The sequence below is a fragment of the Mirounga angustirostris genome, unplaced genomic scaffold, assembly GCF_029215605.1.
Source record: "Mirounga angustirostris isolate CCGP_5_RB_7025 unplaced genomic scaffold, mMirAng1.0.hap1 SCAF_8, whole genome shotgun sequence".
Classification (NCBI taxonomy): Eukaryota; Metazoa; Chordata; class Mammalia; order Carnivora; family Phocidae; genus Mirounga; species Mirounga angustirostris.
In genome coordinates this window covers 127,224,547-127,246,365 of record NW_026991716.1, presented here as the reverse complement: position 1 = coordinate 127,246,365, position 21,819 = coordinate 127,224,547, and the positions used below count along the sequence as shown (strand labels likewise).

Sequence of the window (21,819 nt, the reverse complement as noted above, 5' to 3'; positions counted from 1 at the left end):
TTGTTACTTAAAAAAAATTCTTGTTCTGGAACTAAGCTGCCTGAGTTTAAATTAAATCTCAGCTCTGGTTTTCCTTTCTGTGTGATATTGAAAAAGCTGCTTAACCTCTCTGTGCCTAGCTTTTGCATCCATAAAATGGAGACCAAGTGGTATGTATCTATACTCAGACAATTACTGAATTAATGTACACAAAATACTGGGGTCGATGTCTGGCACACAATACACCTTTGGTAAGAATTACCTATTATTATTATTATCATCAAATTACCATTATTATCCATTATGAAAGTTTCCCTTCTTTTGCATATTGTTTTTTAATACTTAAACATTTTATTTTAATATATAAAATAACTTGTGTGTGTATATTATTTTATTTAAAACTATACTCTCATGTATCCCTGTTTTATTTTTTTCATAGAATTTATCATTAAAACTTATTTTTTTTGCTCATTGTTTTTCCCATGAAAATGTAAGCTCCTCGAGGGCAAGGAGATTTGTTCATTTTGTTCATTGCTGTATCTAAAACTTAGTGAATTAACAGAATTAATATGTAAATGAATTAACAGAAATGTATGTTACACTAACCACTCTCTAGCTTATTATCATCTAGATTTTTTGCCACTAAACTGATTTGGTTAATCTTATTTTTCCACCTAAGTGATAGTAATCAAGGTTAAACTTCCCAAACAGAACTATACCAATACATTGTTTCAACCTCTTTGCATAGTGTTATTATTATGACTGTAGTTAGGAAAGCATATTTAATTTTCTTTCCTTTTTTTCCCACATATAATGAATAAATAGGATACATTTCCTGTCTTGTGTACTTTGAAATACAGCATATAATTGAATATAAAATACTGGAGGGCGCCTGGGTGGCTCAGTTGGTTAAGCGACTGCCTTCGGCTCAGGTCATGATCCTGGAGTCCCTGGATTGAGTCCCGCATCGGGCTCCCTGCTCGGCAGGGAGTCTGCTTCTCCCTCTGACCCTACCCCCTCTCATTCTCTCTCAAATAAATAAATAATATCTTAAAAAAATTAAAAAAAAAAAAAGAATATAAAATACTGGAAAGAAGGATGAAGAATCCAACTTCATCTTTTACAGATGGGAGGTCCAGGCCATGTATTTTATAAATAATATTTCAAAAATAGTCTGATAAATGTTTTTACATATAGCCAACTTAAAAAAAAAAAAAAGTATTGTTAATATAAGAAGTAGGAACAGGGAAATCCTGAGCTACATTGTAGAATAAAATTTCCATGGAAATACCAGGTAGGTTTGCCAGGTAAGTCACCAGTTCATTAGATAAATTGTTAATATGATATTTAATAACACCATGGCAATTAGGTAGGTGTATCCAAAAGGCAACTAAGTGTGTATTCAGTGGCCTTGTAAGTTGCCTACACTTCTTTTCTAAACTTAGGAGAGAAAAAATATATGATGAAAAAAATAAGGATAAAAATATAAGAATAAAAAAATATGAGTAAGAAACAGTTTCAAAGACATACCAAGGTAATATTCTTTCATAAGTTCCCCAAATCTAGCAATAAATGCATATATATACATATGCATATAGATGTATATATTTAAATACATATTTTTTTTTCCTTTTTATCTTATGTGTTGTTTTTTAAAAAATAATCTAAGTTTGCCAGGCAGGAATCACCTGACTTATGAACACCCAACAGGTTATATTTTTTTCTTTATAAAGAACCAAACTTTGAAGAATAAATATTAATGAGATGAATATTTTACAAGAAAGTAGTCATAAATGCAATGATAAAACAAATATTTTAATACTAGATAGTGGAAAATTATATAAATTGTTTTGTTGGCATTAAGAATTATATAAAAAATTCTAGAAATCTAGATTATTTCTAGGTAGCATATGAATTATGAAGGTGGAGAATCTTATTGTTTTTAAACACAAGGTTAGCTTTTTTGATGTTATAATAAGGACTTGAGGAAAGATAATTTTTATCCTATAACTTAAAGTAGAATTTCAGTAGAATTTCTTTTAATGATATTGAGTGCTCCTCAAGACTGTCATTTTGTGAAGATATCTGCATTAGAAAGGTGTCTGGACATTTTGTTTAATAATTTATTTAATAATTTAATCATTCACATTCATTCATTCACTCATTCATTCATTCATTCGAGCAAGTACCATGCACGTGTGCATGCAGGGGCAGGCAGAGGGAGAGGAAAAGAGAATCTTAAGCAGGTTCCATGCTGCGCGTAGAGCCTGACATGGGGCTAGATCTCATTACCTTGAGATCATGACCCGAGCTGAAATCAAGAGTCAGATGCTTAACCTACTGAGCCACCCACATGCCCCTGGACCTTTCATAATTTGATTGAAATTTTTAAGAGGCTGGCCACTTTTAAGTAATTCCTTTGTCTTTTTTTTTTCTTTTAAAGATTTTATTTATTTATTTGAGAGAGAGAGAGAGAGAACGCACAAGCATGAGCAGGGTGAGGGTCAGAGGGAGAAGCAGACTCCCTGCTGAGCAGGTAGCCCAACGTGGGGCTCGATCTTGGGACTTCGGGATCATGACCTGAGCAGAAGGCAGCCTCTTAACCGACTGAGCCACCCTGGCACCCCATTCCTTTGTCTTCTGACTAACCTCCCCAGGCTGGCCTTGATAAATGATATGGCTCAAGTTGTGTTTCATATGAAGCACTCTTCAGTTAAAGGAGGCACTTCTACCCAAAAAGCCATTTTTATAACCAATTTGCTCGACTCAGTTCTGCAACATTACCCATTCATTCAAATTTATTTTGAGCACCTGTATTCCTGAGAATAAACAGTGCTCTCATGTCTAGTCTACATGAATAAGCACATTGAGATAAGTGTTACAAAGAGAATAAAACAATGTGGAGTGGTAGGCTGGCTGTGAAGGAGGCAATGGAGCAGTTACTGTTAAGAGTGGTCAGAAAAGATCCCTGAAGTAATGACGGATGAGCTGGCCAGAATGATGAGGAGCCAGCCACTCAAAGAGCTTGGGGTTGGGGAGAAAGGGATGTACATTCTAGGCAGCAGGAATAACGAGTGCAAAGGCCCTAAGTCAGGAATGAGTTTGGTTTATCTCAGGAACTAAATGGTCAGTGGGGCCACAACACAGTGAGTAAAGTAATATAGGATAAGAGATGACGCAACTCCAAATCTTGTAAAATGCATTCTGTTTCCTCTGTTAGGATCTCAAGAACCTGTGTCCTCCATTTCAGCCCCATGATGACTTTAGTTCTGACCCTAATAACCTGCAGCTGATATTATTATAATAGCATTTGCACACATTGTTTACTGCCTGAGATACACTAACCCTCATTTTCTGTTTGACTTTAAAATTTTAAAACTCAGTCCAATTATTATCTCCTCAGAAAAACCTTCCCTGATCCATCCACCCTGATTGTGCTGGTTCCCTTTCTGTGTTCCTTGCATCCTGTGCCTACTTCTTCTCAGGATTTACCACACTGAATTGCCATTATGTTTATCTAGTTTCCCTTTGTATTGTTAGCTCCTTTAGGAAACAAGAGTGTATAATTTACCTCTGCATTCCCAGGCCCTAGCTAGGTATCCCAAAAAGTGTTTATCAAATATATATTTAAATACCACTAAACCTACTGCTCAGATGGTCACTAATACCAGGACTTACAATCGGAAATGCTGTAGGATTTGGTAATATTTGGCCAGATTTGGTAATAAACACTGTCTAAAGAAGTTTGAAATTTAACTGTTGTGCTAGTCTGATACTCTTTCTGAATAATTAGTACTGCCACCTGTATTTTTCAGTACTTCTATGTATTTTTAAAATTGGAATTTAAGCTTCAAATTCTCATATGTCATTAATTTAATTACTAACCTTATCAAATTCTCCAACTTTTTACAAATGGAGAAATGCCATTCTATTTCAAAGGAAACACTTAACTATATATTTGGTGAGCAGAATTATACCTTAGCTCTTGAAAGCTAACAAATATACCACTCTAACCCCAGTGCTCAGCTTTTTTGGGGGATGGTGAGGAGCAGAGGGAGCGTAAGAGAGGGAATCTTAAGCAGCCTCCACGCCCAGCACCAACACGGGGCTCAATCTCATGACCCCTGAGATCATGACCTGAGCTGAAATCATGAGTCAGCTGTTTAACCACCTGAGCCACCAAGACGCCCCATTCCAGTGCTTAGCTTTTTATTGAATGAACAATTTTTTATGAGACCCTACATCAAATTTCTATGATTCTCAGTTAAAATTCCAAATGTAAATTATGATTATCTACATTCGAATGGTCTAACAGAAATCTATGCAACTATCATCTCATATTTGGTGTCAAACTGCTTACTTTTCACATAAAAGTTAAAAGCTAAGTTTTTTGAGCTATCAAATCAAAATGGAATAAAAAACGAATCAAAACAAAATAGAATAATCAAAATCAAGGGTTTGAAAAAACAAATTTTTTAAGGGCTGAAAAGCAAAAAAGAAAATTTAACATATAGGGAGATGAATTAAAAGCACTCTTCTAATCATGTAATGCTATAGTTTCAAACAATGCTTCTCAAGCTGTGATCAAAAACTATTTAAAAAATTTTTCACTTCATTGAAAATCTGTTTTGTAAGAAAAACAACTAAATGTGTGCACAGATGTTGTGGTAATATCAAATGATATTCAAGTTTCCATACTCTTACTTTTGATTTCTGTATGTATTTTGTCTCAGAGAGTTAGCAGACTGGAACCATTCATGCACCATACTTTGAGTAGCACTAGTAGTAAAAAACAAAAAGTTGAGACTTCTAAGGATACTGCTTTGACCTACCCTATCATCATCAGGGAGAAATGTGAGGATGTCGTTGAAGACCTCACTGCAAGGCCCTACACTCCCTCACACTCTGAAGTTAAATCAGAAGCCATGTAATTCTTTAACTGGGCATGTTTGAGTAGAGAGGCGGATTCCCAAAACAACTATTTGATAAGAGAACTATTGCTTAGTATCGAAAAGTTTTCACCAGGGACCTTTTTGAGCAAACAGGAAAATAACAGGATAGCATAAGAATAAGTCATTATGATAATGAACTGAATATAGAGAAGCACAATGGGTCATAACCCAAGCTTTGGAAGAAGACATCTATGTTCAGATCCTAGCTCTATTACTTTGTACTTATGAGAACTGAACAACTTACTTTAATTATCTGAGCCTCAGTTTTCTCTTCTGTAATATACACCTCATAGAGTTATTGTAAAGATTAAGTGACATTACATATACACTGCTTATTAGAGTGCCTGGTACAAAATACATTCTCAGGAAGTGACTATTACTTTACCAGCATCATGATGATGATATTCCAGTGTCCTTCTAGTTCAGATCTGTACCTTTGCCTATTTTAAGAGGGCTCTCTGAGAACCAGAGTAGCCATCTCCAGACTTTGTTTCACTAGTGACTAACCTTAATACTCTCCTTTGCTAATATAGATAAAAAGATAGAAGTTTGGGGAAAAAATAAAGGAACATATTTAGACAAGTTTTTGTCACTTAATGACCAATTTAACAATGATATAGCTTTAGTAGATTTGTATATTGCAGTCTTCGAATAAAATGTTAAGATTTTAATATTGTTTTATTGATATAATTTTTATGAAAAGTTGTTATAGTAATCAGACTTAATACATATCCTTTTAGTTATCAAAAATGTGGAATCTCCAAACATTTCCATAAATTGCCATGAAGTATACAACAGTGATACTCAGAGTGTGGTCTGTGAACCCCTAGGGGTTTCCAGGATCCTTTTCAAAAGGTCAAGGGTAAAACCATTTCATTATGGTATTAAGACACTATTTGCCTTTTCACTGTGTTGATATTTGCACTGATGGCACAAAAATAATAGTAGGCGGATTAAACTCCTGGTATCTCAGCATGAATCAAAGCAATGACACCAAACTAGACCTACTCATCAAACTTTAATGTCTTCCTCAATCATATAAGAACTTAGGGGTTATTTAGCAATAACATACTGAATAACATGTCCTCTAATATCTGAAATCTTCATATAAATAAGTGGCTGGCAAGACTCAATTTGGAGATAAGGACAGAAGAAGAATTCATGAATTCTACAGTCCTCACTTAATTATGAAAAGGGAAAAAAATATCTTAGAACACCTTCCCAACCTTGAAGACAGAAACTTGTTAAGTGCCCCTATAACCTGAACATTTCATGAATCTTAATAACTTTAGAAGAATTATAATACTCTCTTGTAACCAGTAAAGGCTGATAGTCATAAAAGCTATTATAATGAAGTTGTCATGTCTAGGGCAACACAGCTCTTCTCTACCTGTGCTTTCCAGGGCAAAGCATCCATTCTAGAGCTGACATTAAACTGGAAAGCAAAATAAACATTAAGCATCAACATGGTAAGTCAATGAGATAAAGGTACAGAATTTGGTAGACCTAACCTAACCATACAAATCCCAGAAAAATTATGCTTTGGGGTTTCAATGTATTACAGTTTCACAATCCAGGATGGTTAGGATGCATGAGATTTATAAGTCCCCACAGCAATTTGTATTAGTCCATTACTTTTTTCTTTTCTAGTATCAATACAAATGAAAGAATTTATGTAACAATTAGGCATTTTTTCAAAAAGAAATCTAAAATCTTCAATGCAGTCTTTGTCATGTGGAATCTGTAATTAAATGAACTATATATGAAGTTCACAGTGTTACAAGTATGATTTCAAAGCTTATCTGTGAAAGAACATTGCAGTTTTCAAAATCATTTACTGCAGACAAGGTCTTACATGGATTTGATCCCTGTCCTCTAGAACAACATAACCTGAAGCATATAAGCTGGTATCAATATATATTATAAGCAGCCAGTACTAGAACAATTAGTGAACCATTACTAAGATATTCAGTCCATATACAGATCATAAGTAGACGCATTTTAAACGCATGTAAAAAAAAAGATGAGGATGAATAATGATGGAAAACTACCCTTAGGTTAGTCTGAACAAGCCATAAAGCTTTAAGAATGCAACAGAGAACCAATTTACATGATGAAGAAGGGATGGCTCTAAAAGAAGAAACTATAGAAAAGCTCAGAATGAACTTTAGCAGTAGAAAAAGTAGGAGCAATACACCAGAGGCAGTGTCAGAAAGGGTTATCTGAATAGCCTTAACAAGTAAGGGACAATTTTGGAAACAATTAGGTTTGAAATGAAGCTGTGCCTTTTTATAAATAATACACATCAAAAACTACTAGATTAAAAAAAAACTATAAGGTTTTAAATTCTATTTTAGGATTTCAGAAATGGAAGATGCTACCAAATCTCAACCATTAATATACCAACTTTGTTAAATTCATCAGTTTCTAGATACAGGGGTATGGACAAGCATATAAATAATTTTGGTCCCTGCCAAAACATAAAAGCTCAGCTGGATGACGGCTTGCAAAAAATTAAGTTGTAAAATTTTTATGAAACACCACTTTATATGCAGATGGAAACAAATTTCACTTCAGATCCCTATTACCACAGCAGGTTGCCTTTTCTATTATAACAGTTGTCATTTAGGAGTTCACATTGTGGTGACAAAATTTAAGATGATTCCAAAGCATAAATACTTACTTTAAAGGTAGGAAATTAATAAAACAAAAACATCTCCCATTGATGAGACTGATGAAACTGTTATAGTTCATACTCAGTTCTTTAAAGTATACACAGATACTTTCAAGAAGCAATGTGGGAACTTGTCAAGATTCATAAAAATCTTTTCCTCAAAATTTCACCATTGGAAATTTACTGTAAAGAAATACTACAATGGTAAAAAATCTTCTGTTGAATTATCTATAACATCAAGAAAGAGAATTTGTTCACTACTATATTTTTATCTGTAATATGTATTTTTTACATATTACATTTAATCTGTAATCTGTTATGTATTTTTTACATATTACATTTAATTTAATCTGTAATCTGATTATAATATCAAAAACAAAATGTTCAGCAAAAGGGAAGAATGTCTGAGTAAAGTACATAGCCTTTAAAATTATTTACAAAAATGGGTAAAAGCTAGTAATCCTTTAGACATGTTAAGTAGGAAAAAAAACTCACCAGACTGAATATACTCTAAGAATATAATTAAGTGAAAATGGACATGTATCTGAAAAAAGATTGAGGGAAAATGAACAAAAGAAAAAAAATTGTTTTAGAATAGTGATATTACCTTTAGAAAGGTAATACGCTTCTTTTGTGAAGATTTTATTTAATGTTATAACTAAAAAAAAAGAAACCAAAATACAAACCTAGGTACTTCCAAAAACACTCTAGAGAAGAAGATAATAGTGGTTAAAAAATGAAATTAATAGAGGCGCCTGGATCTCTCAGTCAGAAGATCATGTGACTCTTGATTTTGGGGTTGTGAGCTTGAGCTCCACATTTGGCGTAGAGGTTACTTAAAAATAAAATCTTAAAAAAATGAAATTAATATTAACAATTGTGACTAATTATACTTTTTTAAAAAACCACATTTGTCCCCTGAAATACCATGGAAATAGTTCACCAATTTTTAACGTCATTTCTTTATCTATCACTAATATTTTTGGTATTACAATGTAATATAAAATGTAGCTTATGCTGAAGAATTTTCTGCTTCCTAGACAACTCAAGAATTGCTACACAAATTAAGTTGGAATATTATTATGATTCATCCATTCAGCAAGCTTTTACCAAGTGCTTAACTGTGCTGATCCCCACAGGAGGGGCCAAAAAGTCTTATCTTCCATCATTTGATTCCTCCAGCTTCACTCCATCCTTTGGCCAGCATACCCCCCTCTACCTGCACTTTTTACTCATCAGCTACTTTACTGATTTCAGTGTTCCACTTCAGAACCCAAAACTTATCTTAATCCTAAGACCTTTAGTTCTGTAGCCAAAAAATTTCAGAAGAATCCAGATCATATAATCATGTAATAATACTTTTAGTATTAAGACAGAATATTATCTTCTTCACCTGTACTTTGAATTCATCCTGAGAAATTCACTCTAAAACTTTCTGCCCAAATTATTTCCTTTTCATTTTCAGTGTATCCTATTCCAACAGTTCTTTCTTTTCTGCATTTGTCATATGGAGATTTTCCCCAAATTACAAAACTGTGTCTTACTCTTCCTGATGAAATGTAAATGCTACTTATATCTACTGCTGAATACACTAAACACATGTTCTAAACCAGTATTTAAAAAAAATAAATAAACCAGCATTTTCTGTTAATCCACCCACTTCTTTTTACTTCTTTTAATGTCCCTACATCCTGGCTCATGTTTGAAACAATGCTAATAAAATACTCTTACAAAGTAATCCTCCTTACAATGAATATCTTCTAATCTTTCTTCTGTTTTATTCTAACCAATCTTTCTATAGCAGCAAACAAGGCTTACTTACTCTCTCCTATAAACACTTCAAGGATGTATCCTGGGAGTGTTGTTTTTGTTTTTTTTCTGTTCAAAATCTACCAGTCCTCCTTTTTCTACACCTTCATTTTTGTGTTTTTCAAAATAAAATACCAGTGCTGAGAGCCTCAGCTGTATAAAGGATTCTGAGCTGTCGGAACGATTCTGAATGCACTCCTTTTTCTTATACTTAAGGAACTTCACCTTCATTTTGGCAACCACCACTGGTTAAATGTACTTTAAGGGCTTAATACAGGTTTACTTTCATACAAAGTTAACAAGTAAAACTTGCCAGTGATGTAAAAATGTATTTGTTTATCTGCAGACTTAATAAGTGGTATCAGTTTTAACTTAACAATAATGAGTTAAAAACTAATTTGGGGGGGCGCCTGGGTGGCTCAGTCAGTTAAGCCTCTGCTTTGGCTCAGGTCATGATCTCAGGGTCCTGGGTTTGAACCCCACGTGGGGCGCTCTGTTCATTAGGGAGTCTGCTTCTCCCTCTCCCTCTGCCTCCCACTTGTGCTCTCTCTCTAATAAATAAATAAAATCCTAAAAAAAAAAAAAACTAATTTAGGGAAAAACTTAAAAATAGAGGGATCTTACCACTTTAAATTGATAGAAGCCACAGACAAACCCCAATCTTCATACAGCTGCTAAATAAAGTATTCTAATGTCAGAAGATAGAGCCATTAATCTAGTAGTCTTTGTTGTCTAGCTATGTGGGATTATACAGTTACAGTGTTAGGGATTGTAAGTAAAATGTTATCTTAAAATCAAGAAAGTGAATGGTAATTTATTTTAGTTAGGTATGAGGTTTGGAGATTAAGGCTAGGGGAAAGTGTTCTTGTTTTGAGAAACTGAAGATAATACAGATAAATCTGGAGTGGGTCATAAGAATACCTCTGAGGACAGTGATAAAATGAGAATTAGCCAACTTAAGATCGAAACTTTCTCACCAACATGGGAAAAGTAACATGAGAACAGGAAATATTATCTAATGAGAAATATGAAATTTTGAGAGTCTGTGGGCTCAAAGATGTCTTTTCTCATTAGATACAATTAATTATAAATCCACTTATGGATTTTTCCTAAACAATGTTAAGATCAAGTGCCATGACCACAAGGGGATACCATAAAACCTAAACCTGGACTTCAACAAATTAAATTTGTAGCCTAGAAGTGATATATGAAGCTCTCCAGTCCTCTAAGTAGCTAGGGTTACTTACAGTAAGTTATCCATCCTATTAGAGAGACACAGAGAGAATCTCCTCTCAGTTCACATTAATATGATTACTTTACTGAGTATAATTTTAATGTTAAATTTATGAAGATGATCTGATAAACTAGCAAATTTAAAAGAGAAATCGGGGCACCTGGCTGGCTCAGTTGGTAGACATGTGACTCTTGATCTCAGGCTTGTGAGCTTGAGCCCTACACTGGGTGTAGAGATTGCTTAAAAAAAAATAAAATCTTAAAAAAAAAAAAAAAAAAAGAAATCAGGTCTTGGCAAACTGAGTGACTTGTGAATCATTAGGACGATTCTATCCTAACCCATCTTAACCATGACAGTGTTCAGTGTACTGATAAACAACTCCATCTCTGGAGTCAACCTGAGCTCAAATTCCAGCTCTGCTACTTTGTAAGACAAGTTAACTTAAGCTAAGACTTATTATTCATATCCCTAAATGGAGATGATAAAAGTGCCTATTTCACAGTGTTTTTAGAATTATGGAAGGTAATGCATTCAAACGGCACAGCAGAATACCTGGCTTATAAAAGGCAAATAACGGATGTTCATCTAGTTTTTTTCTTCTTGGTGCCTGGAAGCCAAACCATCTAAGTAACAGTCTTGAGCTCAAAAGACAAGAAGCTAGTTTCATCTCAAGCAAGGCTATGAGAACTGTTAAGACAATACAAAAGGGAACTACTTTTGTCTCTGAAAGTGGGCATGCCATCTGAATGAGTCTCTCTTCTGGTTGCCATGGCTTACCATGAATTGGGATGGAGAGAGAATAAATATGGAACATTTGTTGACTCTAATATACTGGTGGTAAGAAAATAAAAAGAGAAAGCTCCATGCATAATAGAAGATGATAATATAAACATATTTATTAATATAAAGACTAGATTCTAAAACATTTTCTCAATGGTCAACATGTCTGTGACTAAATTGAAGGTGAGTTTCTTCATCACAGTTTTATCAGATCGTTTAGTAGAGCAATTGCTGCTGGGAGATCTACAGGTATGAATATGATCTTGGGGATTGGTGGTTAATGTGAATAGAGAGTAGGTTTCATTAAAAAGGAAGTAAAGTGATTAAGAGTACAGACTTAATGAAATCTGGGGTCTTCCTCTTATGACTTGTATGACTTTGGGCAAGTTACTAAATGTCTCCATTTCAGTTTCCTCATCTATAAGACAAAGGTAATAATACTGCCTCATAGACTGGTTGCTAAGATTAAATAAATTAAGATGTATAAAGCACTTAGAATAATGTCTGGCACATAGCACAGTGTAAGTGTTATTATGGATTATTACACAGACACAGTTACTTAAGAAAAATCTATAGTTGAGAAGGAAAAAATATACGAAAGCAAGCCTGTATTCTGGGAAAAAAAATCTTTGCACAAGGGAGTTTGTTTCTGAGCTTCAGAGTTTGGATTCTCTCATTGGATATACTTCTTGTAGCAGTGGGGGAAACTCAGTGGTAGCAAGTTTGTGGATGTTACTGAAATAGACTTTTAGATATTTTCAGAACCAGAATATCACAAATGTACCCTGAATTTTTATTAGTCTTTTTTTTTTTTTTTGAGAGTGAGAGTGTGTGCATGTCAGCAGGGGAGGGGCGGAGGGAGGGGAGAAAGGGAATCATCCTGTGTGGAGCCCAGTGTGGGGCTCAATCTCACGACCCCAAGATCATGACCTGAGCCAAAATCAAGAGTCAGACGCTTAGCTGACTGAGCCACCCAGGCACCCCTGTGTCTTTTTCATATTCTTATACAGGCAATCCACCTACAGCTTTTAGTACACATATGACATTAAAGAAATCATCTACTAAACTAGTTGAAAACAAATTCAGGCACCACAGTTGGGGGGAGCAAATTTGCTTACAGATAAACTTAAATATATTATGTATGTCCATGTCTGCATATCAAGGGTGGGGTCAGCAAACTAGGGCCTGCTGCCTGTTTTTGTATAGTATGGCCTGCAAACTAAAAATGATTTTTACATTTCTAAATAGCTGAAAAAAATACACAAAAGAATATTTCATGACACATGAAAATTAAAGGAAATTCAAATTTCAGTGTCTGTAAAAAAGGTTTTATTAGAACACAACTGCATTCTTTCATTTATGAGTTGTCTATAGCTGCTTCTGGGCTACAATAGCAGAGCTGGATAGCTGCCAATTGAGACCTGTACAGCTTGCAAAAAGCCTGAAATATTTATTCTCTGGCCCTATACACAAATAGTTTGCCATAGTATGTGTTATAAGGAAAGGGAGTATTAATCTCTTGGACATGGTTCTCCAAGCGCGACTAAACTGTCATTTTTAACTGTGATAATATTCACTTTTAGGTTCCCAAACAGAGATGTTCCCCCCCAAACTGGTAATTCTTTGAATGGTAGTGTCTTTTAAGAAATGGACTACCATTGGTTTTGGCTCAGATCATGATCTCAGGATCATGGGCTTTCTGCTCAGTGCAGAGTCTGCTTAAGATTCTCTCCCTCGGGGCGCCTGGGTGGCTCAGTCGGTTAAGCGACTGCCTTCGGCTTGGGTCGTGATCCCAGGGTCCTGGGATCGAGTCCCACATCGGGCTCCCTGCTCTGTGGGGAGCCTGCTTCTCCCTCTCCCACTCCCCTTGCTTGTGCTCCCTCTCTCGCTGTGTCTATCTCTGTCAAATAAATAAATAAAATCTTAAAAAAAAAAAAAAAAAGATTCTCTCCCTCTACCTCTGCCCCTCCCCTGCTTGCATGTTCTCTCTCTCAAATAAAATGAGTAAAATCTTAAGAAAAAAAAAAAAAAGACACTAACTTCCAATGCTCTATAGTGTAAAACTCTAAGGAGTTCAAGTGAATATCTGTTTGAAAACTTGAACCTACCCTGAGTTGATTCTTGTTGAAAATTTTGCCCCACCTGTAACTTCTTATGCAGTCTACTAGCGAAATGAAAAATGTAGAAGTAGAGGAAAAAAGGACTATAATTTACCAAACATCTACCACATGCCAAACACATTATATTTCTCTTTCAGGTCTTTACAACAACTTATATTAAGTGGGAATTACTTTTTTTTTTTTTAAAGATTTTATTTATTTATTTGAGAGAGAGAATGAGATAGAGAGAGAGCATGAGAGGGGGAAGGGTCAGAGGGAGAAGCAGACTCCCTGCTGAGGAGGGAGCCCGATGCGGGACTCGATCCCGGGACTCCAGGATCATGACCCAAGCCGAAGGCAGTTGCTTAACCAACTGAGCCACCCAGGCGCCCCTAAGTGGGAATTACTATCCTATGTTCTTCCTTACATTCAGTAACACTATGCTAGGACAAGTAGAAGTGAAACAGGTATGTCCCATGCTTTCACTGAGCTAATATTTAAAGGGGAAGGCATGCATTAAACACATAATTTCATTATTAATGACAAGTACAAATTCTAGAAGGGAAATATATAGCATACTTTGAGACTATATTACTGGGGACCCAACCTGGACAACATGGCCAAAACATCCTCAAAGCAGGGATATTACTGCTAAGCTATAAAGGATGAAAGAGAATCTTTCTGCCTAGAATGATTTCTAGGTAAAAAGAAGAAAATGCAGAAGATCTTGAGGAGGGAAGAAAAGCTCTGCTAATAAAATCTGGCAATTTGCTAACATTACCTACTGCTCACTTGGATGCCTTTAGCTGGCACCTGCCCAAGATACTTGCTAGGAACAGGAAAGGGTGAGAGTTGACTGGCTTATTTAATAGAGGGTGATTCTGCTGCAGGTGCAATGCGAAATGCAGTAGTTCTCAATGCTGGCTACACACTGGGAATTCTAGGGAACTGTCTCAAGGAAAGATGCCATGGTGAAAAAAGAACCTTTTAATTTACTGCATGTCCTAACCCAGGTGAAAAAGAAATTGGAAGACTGTTGGTGAAGACTGTTCTCAGAGAGTGATCCTATCGATCTATTTAAAGGTATCTACAAATGCATGCAAAAGAGCTAGACTTTTTTTTTCATGTCTGATCTTACAGAAGAAAAAATATTGCTGCCATCCTGAAGAAACTGAAAACATAAGTATTACCATTTATAAGAACTGAAAACAGGAATAGGTAAAGCACAGAGAGGAAAAAAAAAAATCTTCCTTGGACTTTTATCTTTGTTGCCAACAAGTATTTGTTAAAATGAATAGATAATTCAGAAGACAATAAACACTGTTAATTTAAATGTTTAGACAATTCATTTGATGATGATTCACTTGAATTCATATAAGCTAGAAACAGGTTTTTTTCTGGTTCCCCACACACACTTTTTTTTTTTTTTTGCTGTCATTGCTTTTCCTACTTACATTCCTTTGCCATACGACAAATTATGGCAAAAAAATCAATTGGTAGTAGGAAGTTTCCTAGAAACAATAAGAGCAGCTACTTATAGAAAGTTTATTATGTACCCGGGACTCTGTAAAATGTTTTCAATACATGACTGTCTCACTTAAATTATAACAATGACCTTCTGACCTATTATATCATATTCATGTTGTAGTGAGGAAACTGAAGCACAAAGACATCAAATAACTCTATGCCAAAGGTCACAAAGTGAGGGTGCCACAGTCAATTAAACAGATGCCACTCCTTTTGGAGTTCATTCAACCTCTTTTCGGAACACAATATATCTTCTGAAACCCAGAGGAAGGCTAATGAGGATCAAGGACAAGTAATAGCAATCTTAACAATTCTTCAGCCTACTGTCTTTTCTCAAATGAGAAAAGGGCTGAAAGGATTATGATTAGAAGAAGGGCAAATTACAAAGGGAAGTGGGCCATTTATAACAACCAGTGGTCATAAACTGGTATATAAAAACATGTATCAGTGGTTCTAAATTTCCATGCATCAGAATCTCTTGTGGGTCTAATTAAAACACAGATTGGTTGGCTCCAGCCACAGATAAGAGTGTTTGATTCAGAAGGTCTGGGGTGGAGTCCGAGAATTTGCATTTCTAACAGGTTCTCAGCTAATGCTGCTGGCCCAAAGACCACAATCTGGGAACCGATGCACTAAATACACTACATAAATTCACTCTCTTACACAGCTATAGTAAATAAAACCACACACTTTTCCCAGGGAACTAGAATACAAATAAAAGGCTTCTTTTAGGGGTTAATGAAATGTGGCATTTTCGGGGCGCCTGGGTGGCTCAGTTGGTTAAGCGACTGCCTTCGGCTCAGGTCATGATCCTGGAGTCCCGGGATCGAGTCCCACATCGGGCTCCCTGCTCAGCGGGGGGTCTGCTTCTCCCTCTGCCCTCTTTCCTCTCATACTCTCTGTCTCTCATTCTCTCTCTCAAATAAATAAATAAAATCTTAAAAAAAAAAAAAAAAGAAATGTGGCATTTTCAAAGAAACATTTACAGTTTTTTTCCTTTATTATATTTTTAAACATTTGGTGCATATAAAAAATATAAAATACAACTGACAAATTTCCTTTAATATTAAACTGTATGTATTTTTGTAATTGCCAAATATTCTTACGAGATTTAATTTTTGAAGAATACAGCTAACTTTCATAATTAAAATATATAGCATAAATAGGTTAAGTTTTAAATATTTTTTCACTGCTTATTCCACAATTTTCAGGAGTGAATAAACACCACTGTTACTGAAGACTAAGCTAACAGAATGTATAACATTTGATAAGAAAGATTATTCAAACTTTCCAAGACACATTATAAAACTACTAAGACAAAGAGAATACAAAGAAATACTTTATCCTAAACTTACCAATTTTAGTTATTTTGTTAAATAAAGAATGCATAAAATTTAAGACTGAGCTAGACCATTCTAAAGTAGGCTTTACAATATAATGATAAAACAGCCTTTAGTGCTATTTGAGTAATTATATACAATGAATATAGGCAATGAAGTAAAATCTTACCCAGATCTAGTCGTTTTGAATTCCACCTTCAGGATAGGTTTGCACGGTTCTGGCTTCTTCCCATCCTTTAATTGTTTTCCTAAAATATATTTTCCTGCATTAAATTCTAAAATTCTAAGTTACTCTAAATTCTTATATTGATAAGTTTATATATAAAATGAAAGTAAAATACAATGAAATAGACCATGAAACATTTTAAAAATATTTTGAAAGAAGTATTTAATATAAAATATTTAAAATAATCAAGTAAATCTACTGTTTGAAATTCAGTGCTGAAAAGTAAATGAGTAACTTAGTAATGACCTTTATGTGACAAAATGCTTGTAAAAGAAATTTATAGCCTTCCCAATGTTCTTAATTGCAGATAAGCAAGCAGAATTATAATTTTCTAAATCAATTCAAGTTTTAAAATAGCTAGATTTGAGGAAAACAAATCTAAATCACGTTTTTCACCCAAGTGTTACAGTTGCAAAATTAAACCCTATGCTAATAACTTCATTTATATTATTCTCCTAAAGTAAAATCCATTCATTGCAATGTCCAAAAAGACCGCTAAAATAAACCAAACTCTACAAAATGTCAGAAACTCATAAAGAATTTTATTATTTTAAAAAAAGTTTGATTTCTGCTATTCTACATGTTCATTGTAGAAACACCTCAGAAAAATATAAAGAAAATAAAACATATCTTCATTTTTAGAGATTAATCATTCTCAACATTAATATATTATTTTTGGAGATCCCAGTCACATGCCCCTATCCCAATACTTCTTTCCCAGCTTTTTCTCCCCATAATACACCTAGTTCATTCTAATAAACTTTTGTTTAAAATTTCATTGTTTATTGTTTGACTCACCAAGAAGAATGTAAATTCTGTGAAAGCAAAATTTTTAAGTGTATATGTGCTTTCTGTTGATGTATCCCTGGTGACAAACGTTGTTCGACATATCAGTGGGCACTCAGTAACTATTTAATAAGTGAGTAAATTAATGATTTTTCCTTAGGATTAATTCTTAGGAAAAGGAATATCTGGGTCAAACTGTCTTCCAAACAGGTTGTACCAATTCATACTTCCATTAGCTGTTTAAGACCACAGTTTGCCACATTCTTCCCAAACAGTGCTATTTTTTTGTTGTTTTTAAGTGGAAAGGGTATCTAATTTTAATCTGTATTGTTTTAATCTCTTAACAATATTCTTCGACTTTCTGGTCATCTGTATGTCTTCTTTTAAAAATAGTTTATGTCGGGGCGCCTGGGTGGCTCAGTTGGTTAAGCCACTGCCTTCGGCTCAGGTCATGATCCTGGAGTCCCTGGATTGAGTCCCGCATCGGGCTCCCTGCTCGGCGAGGAGCCTGCTTCTCCCTCTAACCGTCCCCCCTCTCATGTGCTCTCTCTCTCTCATTCTCTCTCTCTCAAATAAATAAATAAATCTTCAAAAAAATAAAAAAAATAAAAATAGCTTATGTCCTTTACCTATGCTTGTATGTTATCTTCTCTACATTTAAAAATAAATTTTATATTCAAAGGTCATTAATACTGTATCCATCATATGTTACAAACATCTTTCCTAGTGTCATTTATGACTGAATTCTTAGAAAAATTTTAAAACTACACAGAAGTATACATTTAAATAATTAAGTCTTCATTGGTTTTAATCATGTTTCCAGTCAAGAAAACTTAAAATCCTAAAATGTCAATTCTTCTAAAATTAATTCATAAATTTAATGTAATTAGAATTCCAACAGCTTTTCTCGGATTTGCACAAAATGACTTTGGAGTTCACATGGTAGACTCACGACCTATAAATAGTGAAGGAAACTAGGAAAGAAAATGGATTTCCAGAAAAAAGTAAGGACCTCTGTCTCCCACAAAAATGGAAATACTAGCAAAACAACTAAAGTTAATCACTTCAGAACTCTGGAAATAAACTGAAGCCACAAAACAAGTGGAACATTGTCTACCCAATAGAAATGACTGAACCTTGGTAAGACAGGGAGGACTAGAACATTCTGATGAGGGTTATTCCCATCCTCCTCACTCCCCAGCTAGGTGGCTAGGTAGACATGAATATGCAATAGTATCAGCAACAAAGAGGGCTGAATTTTTTTTTTGCCAATTCCGTTAAAACCAGCTTCCCTAAACCACAATCAATATTTTGTCCCAGCGGAGCTCCCTGGAAACCTCTATTCCCAGGGTGCTGTGGCAATTTCATTTGACACAGACATCAGCTCAGAGGTACAGAAAGCCTTCCACTTCCAGGGCATCACAGAAATAATATCACAACTGCCTAAGGCTGTGGTTTCAGGTGAGTCAAATAAGAGCCTGGGCAAGAATTAAAAGAAAATCCTGAAGAACTGAACACACTCCAGGACTAAAAGGTTGCACACACATGCAAGGTCATGTGCATGCTCAGAAAATACCTAAGAAAGAAGAAAGCCCCAGTCATTCATCTCTGGTCAACTTTGAAACCTTGAGAAAAGAGGAAGTTTAAAAAAAAAAAAAGTAAAATACAGAAAGTAAAATGAGCTTTAATACCTACTGCTGGCGGGATTGTTGTCAAAGAGGTACTCATACATGACTGAAAGAAATGTGCAAAGGGTACAGTCTCTTTGGAAGGCAGTCTGAGAACACTAATTAAAAATAGAAATATTTAAAACTTTAATTCTTAGGAAGAGCAATTCTACTCCTAAGCATTTGTTCCATAGAAACAAAAGGCATTGGCCTATCAAATATGTACAAGATGGTAGAGCGTAACTTATAGTGATCAAGAACTGAAAATAAAGTGACTGCTCTTTATGTTGGAATGGCTGAATACCTTGTGAAAAACTAGGAACAGAATTGGCTATTACACGACCATTAAAATGAAGGAATTAGAGCTGTGCCAGATGACATGAAGGGACTTTCTTCAAGGAGAGTAGATTAAAAAAATACAAAAAAGATTAATATAATTCCATTGTATGCAAAACAATGACAAAACCCCTCATATTTAAATATATGTGTACTAATATACATAATTTTAGAAATATATTTTTGAAGAACATGTGTTAAGATTTTTGACATAGTGTAGCTGGTCACTGGGCTGCTTGAACATGGGGGAAGGCACGAAAAAAAGAAAGGTAGGAAAAAAGGAGGCCTAAATCTGAAAAGTAGTCCCTCACACTGTACAAGGAACACAGAATTTCAACCACTATTTCAATCTGTTCAGAAATATGTGAGCTTTCAGTAAAGAATTTAAATGGTTGCTCTGAAGGCCAGCCTCAGGCCTTTATTCTCCTTCTACTACCCAAAGCTCTAATGGGAGTGTCAGACTGATATAATTTGAGATTACAGACACAAATTTTACATTTATTACATTTACATTTTACATTTTTTTCAGAAGTTATTATTTGTATGCATTTTGCTTCATGAAGTAAACAATTATTCAGCTATAACTCAATTTAACTTATTCCAATATTCACCACCAATCTTTCAGTAGCTAGAACAATTTTTAAGGAAGGGCATTGGATGGTATATCTTTACAAGTTTGAGCTTATATATCATGCAAAAAACCTGGCTAGGTACAAAATTCTTAGCTTTTGTCTTGCTCAATAGTCTTCTATGTTCCTCTCCTATGTCCAGTATTTAAACTTGTAATAAAGTTTAAAGTCAGTCTGATTTTTATTTCTTTGTAAGTAAACTTTTTTCCCACCCCCTACAAGGATGGTAACAGAGTAGTTTTATTATCTCTGTAAGTCAAATGTTGCAGTTTTTACAGTGATCTTTCTTCATGAATCTTGCTTGGAAATTAATGAGTCCTTTTGATAGGCATAATCTGATTTCAACTCAGATTTTTAAAATTATGTCACCAATTATTGCTTATATTCCAGAAAGGCAATTTATTCATCTGTAATCCTAGACTAATCTTTTTCTAAATCAAATCAAGTAATAAGGCACTTGCTATGATTTTTATAAAGCATATGTAAATTAAAGGATGTTTAGAAGATCACCTGATTTCACCACTAGATGTCATTTCACTTCTTACTTGCTGTGTCCCTGAGCAGCAAAAACCTGTGCTTACTCAACTGGTGCTTGTTCAGACACCTATGAACTACCTTGATAAGTTGTTTAAAAGAGCTGGTTAATTATAAAACAACTTAATAAATCATATAAGCCTCCAAGTCACATCTGATTTCTTATCTTTTACTATGCCCTGCTTCCCATTCCTATAAACCACCCAGCCACAAAAAAATTGGCCTCAGTTCTGTTGATTAAATTCCAAAATTGTATTCATGTATGTCCATTTCTTCCCATTTGCTGTCACAATTGAAATGTTCATTATTTATCATTTACAAAAGCTTCTTAATTGGTCTCCCTCTTCTGCCCCCAGCTCTCCTAATGCATCAAAGTAGTATTTCCAAAAGATAAATTTTAAGTTTCTCACTGTAAAATCATTTAGGTCTCCATCAGGATGTCCAAACTCTTTAGCATACTACAATATATATTCTTGCCTCCATATGCAGTTCTGCCATTGTTTCCTGCATCTTTCCCAAAAGTATTTTAAACTCTGGCCATATTAAACTATTAGCAGTTTTCTAAGGATACCCTGGCTTTTGATTATGTCTTTGTATCTTCTGACTAAAATAACCTTGCTCTGCTCTTTCCCATCTTATCACTCCCCACTCATCCTTTAAGACCAAGCTCATATAACTTGAATTTGTGAAATCTTCCTACACACTTCATCCAAAAGCATACTAATTCTATTTCCACAGCATATTATGTACACCTGTATCAGCACTTATGTATTTTAGTAATCCATTAATAGATCATTTTCATTCACTGGATTCTGAGTTCTTCAAGGGGAATACACTTCCAGCATTTAATCTCCGGTACATAGCGGGTGATCAATAAATGTCTATTGAATGAAAAGATGCATTAAAAATAAGTGAGGATCACTGACAAAAATAAGGGTCTCCTTTGTTTGTAATTTTGATATCTAGAATGCAGAACACATTTTCTAACTGATACAGTTGTTACACAGCAATTATGTTTTCAGCCTAGAGCTGGCTATCCAGTATGGTAGCCACCACTCACACATGGCTATAGAGCACTTAAAATGTGGCTGGTCCAAGCATAAAGTACACAGATTTCAAAGAGTACAAAAAGGGATGTGAAATATCTCAAGTTTGTAAGTTGATTACATATTTAAATGATATTTTGAGTTAAACATTTATTATTAAAAACAATTTTACATTTTAAACTGCTCTTCATATAGTTATTA

General features: G+C 34.6%; 1 protein-coding gene across 6 annotated transcripts in view; it reads right to left on the bottom strand.

Moving 5' to 3' along the window:
* The window catches only part of STXBP5 (syntaxin binding protein 5), a 183,217-nt gene that overhangs the window by 76,919 nt on the left and 84,479 nt on the right, over nucleotides 1-21,819 (bottom strand). For all 6 annotated transcript variants that reach the window (XM_045865709.3, XM_064598198.1, XM_045865708.3 and 3 more), the window contains exon 9: nucleotides 16,564-16,642. In XM_045865709.3, coding sequence (XP_045721665.1) covers nucleotides 16,564-16,642 — 79 coding nt within the window. The remainder of the gene's footprint in view (nucleotides 1-16,563; nucleotides 16,643-21,819) is intronic.